At 39.9% G+C, this 11,205-nt stretch overlaps 1 protein-coding gene across 2 annotated transcripts in view; it reads right to left on the bottom strand.

Annotated features, from left to right (window-relative positions):
* Nucleotides 1–7,325: 7,325 nt before the first annotated feature.
* LOC112555695 (growth hormone secretagogue receptor type 1-like) overlaps nucleotides 7,326–11,205 on the bottom strand; it is a 31,358-nt gene continuing 27,478 nt past the window's right edge. The window contains exons 2-4 of one of the 2 annotated variants that reach the window (XM_025224185.1): nucleotides 10,116–10,857; nucleotides 8,083–8,668; nucleotides 7,326–8,020 (exon numbers count right to left, since the gene is read on the bottom strand). In XM_025224185.1, the coding sequence (XP_025079970.1) occupies nucleotides 7,884–8,020; nucleotides 8,083–8,668; nucleotides 10,116–10,388 (996 nt within the window). In that variant the 5' untranslated portion in view covers nucleotides 10,389–10,857 and the 3' untranslated portion in view covers nucleotides 7,326–7,883. Of the gene's footprint in view, nucleotides 8,669–10,115; nucleotides 10,858–11,205 lie in introns of both variants that reach the window. The other variant, XM_025224184.1, reaches the window with a different exon arrangement.

The following is an 11,205-nucleotide window of genomic DNA, read 5'->3' as shown; positions in this document are numbered from 1 at the left end:
TTTTCCCATAAACTTACCACTTCGACAACCCCCTAAGACATCCTAATCGTTCTCCAAGCCACACTTTGGATTTCTTTTTTTTTTTTCTCTCTTCCTTCCTCTCTCTTATATATATCTTCCCGACCATCTTCATTGCCTCTAATCTTGAACCAAACAAAAACTAGGGTCAGACTTGTATTTAAAAGAATTTATTCTCATCAATTCTTCTTTAGTTTATCTTTCCTCTAACATCCATTTTCTCTTCTTGTTTTCCTTGTATTTTTTTATCCATTCTTGACTTATATTCAGCGGGCATTTGATGCTAGCTTCTAACATATAATATTTGTCTGGAGTTCTCGAAGTTTATTGGAGTACGGTGTGACTTTCCTCTCACAATCATATAGTTTACTGTCTGATGTCATTGTAAATGCGTTTTCAAATCTTTACAGATCATAAAAACTGTCTTTTCAAAGTTTTTCAGCTGACCAAGGCATCTTTCGAACAAAATCATTAGGGAGCTGTAGGGAGTCGCACAGGGTGCTGCTGATGTGAGAGTCTTGTTTACTACATTCCTGTTGATTATAATAACAAATAAATTGTTCAGGAATATTGTTTTTCTTGATGTGCAATATGGCTTGTGATTAAAACCGACATTAATACTCAGCAGCATTGTCTCGAGAACAGAAAAATTTCGTAACTCGAGCAGACATGTCAGGCAAGTTAATATTTATTTTAAATTTTTTTGACATTCTGCTTCTTCTCCCAAAGTTGCGAGTAAACATGGCGGAGCAGTTTCTCTCCATGTAAAAGTGTAGCTTAGTTTGAAAGACAGGTAATTTGATATTGATTTGTTTCTCGAAATTAGAAGTTTTGTAATAGAGGCATATTAAAGCGCTGATTCATTTTAAATTACTTGCATAAAACAGTGAAATGAGAGATAATAGCTTCCTTCGCCTAAAAATGTGACATTCAAACATAAAGTTTCTTTCGCTTTTCTGCGCAGTAAAAGGACAAAAAACTATTAAAGACAGTGAACGGAGGAAATAATAAATTATGTTCATTTGTGTATATTTTTTACGTGTAGTGCAAACCATCTGTGTGAGCTTAGGGCATGCAAAAACCTTACTTTATACTTTAAAACTGTAAATTAAAATTTGTGAAAAGATATTGGTAAAACCTGTTTAACTCTTGTTTAAACAGGTTTTTACCAATATTTTTTCAGAAATTTGGACAAAATTATATTGAGTATTATATGTAGAAAACAATGTCAAAATAAGCGTCAAGAAATACTTCAGAAAAAAAGGACAAGCAAAACCTTCAAAGCAAGTTTCTGATGGGATGCCTTCTTGTCGCTCTTGTTAATAAAAATGTTTCAGTGGATGCACTAACGGGTGGAAAGTAACAAAAAAAAAACCTCTAGCAGTCAAACAGACATCAGACAAATCGATAGGTAGTAATTAATTTTACACAAAGACCTCTGATGAAAACCTTTGAATGATTTGTGTTTTGCAATTCTAAACTTGTGGGCATGAAAGAAGACCCCTCTCTCACACACACACAGAGTGATGAAAGTAGTTGAATTTCTAACATCTTTTACAGGTGCAGAAAAGTATTGCTGTACCCTGTAAACCATTTTACATGACAGTTTTTAGCTACCTCAGGCCCCTGAAATTGCTTTGCTATCCTCAGAAGCAAATTAATCACCAACATTATGTAAAATCTCTTTTGTAACATCTGAGGACGAAAATTAAGGATTAAGCAGATTAGAAATTGTCTGTCACGTGATGCATCTAAATAGACGACAGACGGGAGCGGGACCCACGAGTGAAAACTTCAATAGACTGGTAACTGGCGTCATGGCAACAGGAAATGATCTCAGTGAGTTGGCCGAGGGCTTTGCCGGCAAAAAAACCATAATGATAATTTTTCGTAATGCTACTTCAAAGTGTCTACAAAACTTATTCAAAGATAAAATATTAAAACCTTAAAGAAAGGAGTGGAGCGAGAAGGAAGAGAAAGAGAAAAAAATAAAGAGAAAAAATGAACTAGCTGATCCCTCCGATTTTTTTTAAAAATTGCCAAAGAAAAAAGCAGCATTGATTTCTAATCTTAACATTTTACACACATATAAAAGGACATGATTATGATGATTACAAGATCTTAGGATCCTCTGAAGCAACAAATAATCACAAACATGTCAAGAAAACCTCAAGCTCTTGCTACAATTTGTAGCTTCAAGAGGAAGGACCTGCTGATGTTCTTCAGTGCGGATAGTTCAGGGCCCGTGTCCCTACAATTATTCCACAATTACACCAACTCTCTTGTCTAATGTCTGTGGAAGGTGCTAAGAGCTTAATTAGACATTAGAGAAAATAATTATTTTTACATTACTTAGATAATATTAGTGTAAATCTCTTGATTTCAATATTTCTAGGAATCGGATGGCCTGCGTCTCAGGGCGAGGGCGCATACACCTAGTTGACCCAGCTATTAAACGGGTACCTGACCCCTTAAAGGGCTTAGGAAAGGGAACATAGCGAGGAAAGGAAGACACATAGAACTAACGAGTTTGTACAAATGAAAATTCTTTATTTACGAGGATAATAAAATAACCAAAAGTTGTGTTTTTTTACATCTAAACCTCGGACAAGAAGTACAAATAAAACCATTACAGTAATTCAAAACAAGGCATGAAAATCATAAAGAGAAATTATGATATATACAAATATGGTGGTCGACAGTTTGTCTGAACTGACAGTTTTTTTTTTTTTTTTTTTTTTTTTTTTTGTTTTGTTTTGTTTTGTTTTGAGGGGGAGGCTAGAGCACTAACAATGTGGTACATTTTTTTTCTGTCGGTGCCATTAATACATTATTAATTTGGGTAGGAAACCTCTGTAGATAATCAAAGGTTTCCTGTTAGTATTTCAGAGACGAGAAAACGTTTGTTGAATTTGGTCTGGTTAGTAGGGGCAGAACCCTAGCGACAAGAAATTTCTGTCTGTACTGTTGGTTTGAGGGACATCCATCTGATCGCCTTTCTATGATCGCTACCACGAGGTCTGATTGAAGTATCGCTTGAAGAGTCCCGAGGGTGAAAGTGCAATCAATGTTGGACTGGATATAAACTGTGTACAACAGTTTCCATGATGTAGGATTTAAAGTGTTTAATTCTTGAGAGGAGAAAGGTTTTTGGTGCCACGGGTAGGGTATGTGTGGACCAAGACAAAATTTTGTCAAAGGTATCATCTAGAATTGTTCCTCTACAATTGTTCCTAGGTTCCTCTACTTCCAACAGTCAAACGACTGCTGGTCTTAATGGCCACCTGACCCGGTACGACTCCCTGTCAAAGGAGGACTGACTGAATGAATACGAGAGTAGAACACTCGACTTAGGAAAGGTTTGAATGACAGCCTTTCAAATTTCCGTTTCATGGAACGTGACAAAGGCTTCTGATTTCTGTCAACGATATTTTACAAAAAGTTTCTCTTAGTTCTAAGTACAAAACCCCATAGATTCTCTACCTCCAATAAGTGAAAATCAAATCACTTTGATCATATGCTGTTTATGTGTTTTCAAATAGACCAACAGACTCCAGGCATGAATAATGATCTTTATCCTGCGTGTTATTTTCAAATATCACCGATCGCGTGAATACAAGTCGTTTTTTTGTTGTGGGTGGGTCGACCTATCCTTTTCCTGTCGGTATGGAACAAGACTACAACTTAGCATCGACTGGTCGTTAAAACACAATCACTAACATCTCCAACCCCTTCTTTCTGGCTGAAAGCAGGAATCTGTCCAAGCGTTCCCTGTTATTTATTCAAAACATGCGTTTCTTGTTTCTCATTGCTGACAGAATGGAAAGTAGAGGACTGGTATCGACAGGCCGCGCCAAGCTTTATCACCCGATTTTAAAATACATTAATTTTTAACTGTTTGGCTACACGCAGAGTCGGAGTGGTGCTCCCACTGCTTCTAGTTCCTTCTAAACAGTCTAATTCTCATTCTGTTCGCAAAGAGCATTTCAGGAACTGCTGGCCGTATCTAAAAGCAAAAAAAAATTTCATTTGCGTTGTTAAATTGAATGGACATGTTCAAGAGAATGAGTTTCGTTGTGGAAAAGACAGAAAACAAATACTGTGAGAGGAATTATTATGCAAATGTAGTCTTCATCCTGGGTCAGGCTGCTGGAAGAATGTTTACTATCATCATCGTCGTCATCGCCACCACCACAACCACCAATGTATGCTTTGCTTCGAGAATGTTTGTATCTGGTCAGAAAGAAATGGAAAATTGTTATGAGCAAAAAAAAATGAAATCAAAGCCTATTAATTTTTTCTGATATTTATTAATGGTGCCACTGAGGTACAGACCCTGATCCGGGCGAAACACTGGAAGAAAATAGTTGCAACAGTAAACAGCATCATTGACCTTTTATACAAACTTTATGGAAACACCGTAAAACCGAACTTGTGCACAAATACTGTTTGTGTACCAAACACTTAAAGAATTGTATTGTTTACACCCCGAGACATCACAACGTGAGAAATAGCAAATAATAACATTCATCAACAAGGCATAAAAGATCATATGTACAAATTAGGCAATTTCATCTTTTGATGAAAAGTCGAACAGGGAAGAGTCAATGAACCTTTCTGCATCCTGGAAAAAAAAGCAAGCATTGTCTTTCCTTTATGTTTCCCTCTCAATAAAAGTTCTCTTCCCAAAATTGTTGTAACTTTCAATGACTCAAAGACAATGGACAGGAGACAGACATCTACAGAGGTAGATGTGGCCATGAAAGCAGAGCGGCTACCTCAGAGGCAAGAAGGCGAAAACCTCGGTGGTCTTGCATTACCTTCAGTTTATAGCAGCCTCAGAGGTATCAAGGCATTAGGTGCATGCCTCCAATCCCTGTCTGTTCCGATGTTTACAAAACTTTCAACCGCAAACTTACATTACTTTCCCATTGTTTACACCTTTGTAGACAATGACAATATTAGTGAGTGTATTCTTAAAACTTTAAAAATGATATTAAAGATTCAGATTCATCAAACTGGTGTATGGAAAGCTGATTACATTCGTCCAGAATCACAAACATGGCTTTCAACTCAATCTGCAATATGTACAGTATTTTATTTTTTCAGACATAAGCTGCTGGAGAAATATAAATGGAGAATAAAGTGACATGACAAAACACTGAGATGCACTGACAAGACACGTGTATGTTAGTCATACATGTGACAGCATCTGGAATATATTCTGATGGCCAGAATGTGTTTTAGTCACAACAAAAGATTTGTTTTTGAAGATCAGCAGACACTTTACCGTACAGTACATCACAGGCTCAACATGACGATGGGAAAAGTACAGAAGAGGTAGAAAAAGGTCGCCAACAGTAATGAATGCATGCCAACCCCACAGTAAATTCTAATCGGAATGTCAGATCCATTCTGTAGACCACGTGACCAAACTTCCTGTTCTACTCGAAGCACCTGGTAATCACCCAGTCGTGGGTCAGGTCAAGAATCATTAACGAATTTACACAGCAGCCAATTATAAAGCCATGATGGCCAACGGGACAGAGAAAGGCCTTTAAGAATACAACATTCTAGAATAAAGACCGGCGAAAACAGGTAACCGGAAGTGAAAGCCGAGGTCATGGATATCCCGAGATTTTCTTGTCACTCAGACCGTCGTTTGTCGATATTCGTGTTAATGGCGACGGCTGGGTGAGAAATGTTTACCCGGTAACAAAGATCGAGATTCCTGTCGCCATTGTAAAACGTTTCCCCGCGTTTATTTTTATTTTAGTGTTTTTCTTTTGGAGGGCATGGCTGGCTGGTTTTATTTTGTTTTGGTTGTTTGATTTGATTGGAGACATAACCGACAAACAAACACACACACCTACATACACACATACATGCACTCAGACACATATATACACACACAAACACACATATATATATATACACACACACCCCTACAAACACGCAAATATAGACGTATATATATATATACACACATACATACACAAACAGATGCAAGTTTGTATACACAAGTACATACACACACACACGGACACAGGTGCAAAAACGTAAAACAATTTATCCTTTTTTTGCATCGTTTTTCCCTCACTCTTTGTCTGACAATCTTTCTTCTCTTTACATCTTCCCTTCTCTGTCCTTTTCTTATTCTTCCCTTCTCACTAATCCTGTTACTCCTTGTTGTTTCCTGTTATATCATCTACCTCAAGTTTTTATATCTTCAAGTTAGTTTGTCTATAAGAAGGCTGCAGCAGCTGTTCACGAAGTTGTCGCCTCAGTCGCCGATACAGAAAACTCAGTGAGCGTCAAGACGGTCAAACTTGCATCTGTGAACTTTGACCCTCAACAGCCCAATAATGGTCAACCGGCTTCCTGCCGACTAATGGCGCCGGCAGTCTAAGCTGCTATTCACATACAGAAGTAAAACAAGTTATGCTGCACTGCCAATCATCATACATGTTTAGAAACACATTACCAAATAATATTATGATAATGTTTTCACAACAGGAAATTATGATCCGCCAATGGTGCGCCGCCTCACACAGCTCATTACCATGACTAAGCCCGTAAATAATAACTGTTTACAGCACAACGACCAGCGGATTCAGATTTCGTTTGGTCAACAATAAATAAACAAAAAAAATCTTAACTTCGAATCTGAAAGTTCTCGAGTAAAGAATATTCATCATCTTCATACGCATGGAATGTGTGTGATATAGTTGCTATTCCTCTGTACCTCCGACGACATGATCACGTCAATATTTCTGGTAAAAGGAAGTTTTCTGACCACAGGCCTCGAACCAGCGACATTCCAACTCCACAGTCGACACAGGAACCACTAGCTATTTATCCTGCAAAGTTTCTTCCATATGTTATTTTACGATAGTTTGACAAATGATGAAGAATTTGAAAGGTAAGGTTGGTTGTTGTCGCGTGTCAGCGATTGTGCTGTCATCCTTGTGGATTTGTGTAAGATCAAATTAGAATTTTAGCGAATCTTATGACTAGTCCGATGGTCAGATATATGTATCGGTGTGAAAATATTATTTTCGAAATTGAGCAGTTTCAGGACACGACTGTTGATTGTAAGAATTGTTTTATCTACAGGCTTATTTTTCGTTCTTCTTCACTCTTCCACCTGTTGCTGTTTTTCGCTCTTCCTTCGTGTCACCGTGTCTTCACATCCTTTGTTCGCATTGCTGTCCGTCATCGTGTCGAGCGTCCACCCTGCACCATCATCATCAACTTGTATTACTGGACTGCTGGCAGACGATTTTTTTCCAGTTAACTAATAAAACGAGGCAGGAGTGTACAAAGCTTCCGGTTTAGTCATATTTTTTGCTTAGGCTCGCCGAAACTAACAGAGGAGAACTTCGCAAGAGGCTAAGCGTTGGTCTTGGCAGACAGCGATCCACCTATATACATCCATGGTTACATCTGGACAAACGTACTGGGTGGCAAGTGTTCGGTTAATTTTCAAAGCTGGTCGGGTGTCAATGTATGCAAACCACGCATAATTTCAAAAAAAGTTCCTTTTGTGCCTAGAGATCTCAAGAATGACACAGATTGTTCCAAATGTTTTATATAAGTAAATAAAAACACACACACACAAGGGCTCTGTTATAATTTTCTCACCCTCGGAGAAGTTTCAACATGATATTTTCAGAACAGAGTCTCCATTTTCTCTTTGTACACTCACTTGGCAAAACATGGATTACAAACCAGAAAAAGATGCAACCCATCCACACTAGGGTAGGAAGAAAATTTAATGTAACAACTGCCAGGAGGAGCAGTAGGTGAGTAGTGATGAGATGATCCTAGTCTACACAGCAGTAGGTGCAGAGTTTCTCTTCTGGCTAACCATTGCCTGTACTGTCTATACACGTTTCTCTGATGGAGCGCCGGAAGTTCTTGCTGAAGGTGAGGAAGAGAATGAACTTGACGGCGTAGTACAGATAAGATCCGAACAAGAGCACGAGCTGCACCAGACTGCCTCTTGACTGATCAACATGTGGCTCTCACCCGCTCCCACCACAGTCCCACCACCACCACCGCCGCCCATAGTGTGGATCATGTCATTGATCATGTAGTACAGACGACTCACGTGACTGGGCAAGTTCATGATGACGTAGGAGAGAGAGAGGGCAAAGAGCATCTTGGCGACTCGAACCTGCGGGATGTCCATCAGCTCGGCCCGACGTTTCTGGCTCCCGGGGCTGGAGCGCCGCCAGCGGTAGGTGTTGATGATAGACAGAACTATGGCTACCAGCATGATGGTCACGCAGACGAGAGGCAAGAGGAGAGTGACGACAGAGTCGAAGATGGACAGCGCCTTCATGACGCTCATGAAAGGCTCCCCCTTGCGCTCGCACATGCGCTGACCGGTTTTGTCCGCGCGCACCTCCGTTGCGGCGGCAGAAGTGATGTAGACGACGAGAGAGCCGCAGGCCAGCAGCGTCACCACGATGAGGGCACGTGAGCGCGTGCAAAAGACGTTGACCTTAGTCGGGTGGCAGATGGCGATGTAGTTCTCGATGGTGATGCAGACTGTGTACCAGACGGACAGGAAGCTGCAGGCGTAGGACAGGAAGACCAGGAACTGGCATGCACCCTCCTCGTGATTTACGCGGATGCCCAGCACCTGCAACACCAAGATGGAAAAGTCTAGAATTCACTTCCGTGCATCAAGATGTAGGAAATGAGATTTTTAGAAGAAAAAAAAACAAGAAAAACGAAGGTTGGACGAGAGCTTCCATTTTAGAAGAGAGTACTCAAGATGCTCATTAAGAACCTAAAACACCTGGTATGTAACTCTTAATCAGAAACTCATATCAGCCTAATCTAAACTATTTTCAAATAATCTAAATGAAAACAGGTTTGTATCACTTTGCTTTCAAAAATATCTGCAAGGCTTACTTTTTCGTTGTTGAGGTTTTATGGAATGAACAAGTAAGCATAAAAAAAATCCAGACTGTTATCGAGTTCGCTTTGGGACAATGAAAGTCCATAAAACTTAACTCCACTTAAAAATGCATTCCTCATAAATGAGGTAGGACCACAGTTTTCATTTCTTTGTTTTTCTATTCTTCTTTATTTATGAGAAGGTTGTCACGTTTAAACCAATGTTTCAAAATATTCGCAAAACACGACTTCACTACCCTAGTGCGTTTTGGTCCGAGGTGTCAAACGTTGGTCATAGCCATAGTCAGACACTACTCCATTTTCATTTTTGTATTCCTACGCATGAGTTCTAAAAATAGACTATTTCTAGGGGTGGGAATAGGTTTTAAATTGATACAAAAAATGGACACTTTCAAGGCAACACTTGCGCTAAAACTGACTGTAAAACGTTTGGCGAGCGATTTGTCATGCAAACCAACGACCCACTGGACTAATATTGGTATCAGAAGATACTGAATTTTTTAAACTACGAAACTAGCAGGTGTGTTGACAAAATAATTCCCTCGCGTCGGAATCTGCTAGGAAAATAGGCCGTGGTAAAATTACATTAAGCTCCATTGCCAATCGCCACTTTGGCTGACAGCGTAGCTGAGATCAATGTTGATGTCATGCCAATTATTACAAAAAAAAACATGCAATTTATATGAGGTCACGTGACTTTCACCTTCTCACTGGCTTGGAAAACAAGAGGTGTGAGGTGAAGGGAAAGGATTTGTAAAATAAGAGAAAAGACATGTTTTTATTCTTCACTGGGCACAAATGCATAGTTTTTGTTCTAACAAGGCTAACTTTCTATCTTCCTTTCTTTCTTAGTTACTGGCCAGTTGACATGTTTGTGCTTGTTATTCACCCAGTTGTCTGACTTCTTGATAGGTGGTAAGCATGGACTGCAGCAGGCTAAAGACATCAACAGTGCCCTGAAGAACTGCCCCATCACCAACAAGCTAGCAGAACAATAATTTTCAGTTTCGAGTATAAAATTATCCAGCAATTAAAATATTTTTAAAACATAGCTTAGCAACTATTTGAACTATAAAACACTTGCTGTCACGAAAAAAATATGTTTCTTGTAGTAGCATGGCTGCTGACAAAGTATAGCGAGTCCACGAGAAGCCCACGAGCCTTACCTCAAGCCAGAGAAAGAGAAGGTTGATGAGGAAGCCGATGTCTGACATCAGCACGGCCAGCACGTAGACCGAGGAGGAAAGGCGCCGGAGGTCACGGGTCAGAAAGACCAGGATGGACACCACGTTACCCGGCAGTCCCGTGATGATGATGACCGGAAGGACGTACTTCATCAGGATTTTGGCCACCGTGTAAGTCCAGTGAAGAGAGACGTTTGGGGTGTCATGGTCCAGGCTGCCAAACGTCCCATTTGAAGTTTGGTTTTGCATCTCCATCACGTGATCATAAGCTAGGCTCCACGTAGAAGATGAAACGAGGGTTGGAGTCACCAGACGAGGGGTGGAGTCACCAAGGATCAGTTGGAACGCCGAAGAGTCTTCACGTGCAGGCGATTCACAAAGACACAGACCACCATTCTAGACACCAAAAAAACTCGCTGACTTAAATATCTGAAAGTCTGGCATCAAAGTCTGTCCAGCTTCCAGCCGCATTTTAAGGGGCATGTCCCCTATGAAAGTTGCAAATAATGTCTGTACGTCTAAAGAAGCCAAACATATGCCATCAATCAGACGGTTAGGATGCTGAAAGGAGGTTGAATTCAGTTCATAAGATTGGTCGAATCCAGTGTCTACAAGTGACCATTGGTACAAGTGCCATTCGTCTCCAAGACTGGAACACTGATGCCACAGGCGCGAAGTCAGAATACCATGAAAACTTAGAATCTCTTTTTTCCCTCATTCAACTCTGAAACACAAGTTCAAGCAAATGAATTTTTTAAAAATTCTAATCAATGTACCATTTGGCTTACACAGATAAAGAGAAGAAAATTGTAAAGTATCTTTTGCTTAGCTAGGTTCATACTTTTTTTCTCTCATTCACTCAAATTTCTCCACCTCTGGTGTTTGCCGTAAAGAAAGCTGATCATCAAACCTTCTCCTTGTAATCTCTGCCTGACAGGGTGCATTCTCTCCTGTGACACATTGCAGTTGTTGATAAGGTGCAAGCAGAGCTGTAGGATCAGAGTGCGATAATAGTTTGCCAAACTACTGCGGAATGTTCCGGCGATGTCACGTGCCATTAACTTCCACACTC

Source organism: Pomacea canaliculata, linkage group LG14, assembly GCF_003073045.1.
Source record: "Pomacea canaliculata isolate SZHN2017 linkage group LG14, ASM307304v1, whole genome shotgun sequence".
Taxonomy (NCBI): domain Eukaryota; kingdom Metazoa; phylum Mollusca; class Gastropoda; order Architaenioglossa; family Ampullariidae; genus Pomacea; species Pomacea canaliculata.
This window is presented reverse-complemented; position numbering and strand designations above follow the sequence as displayed.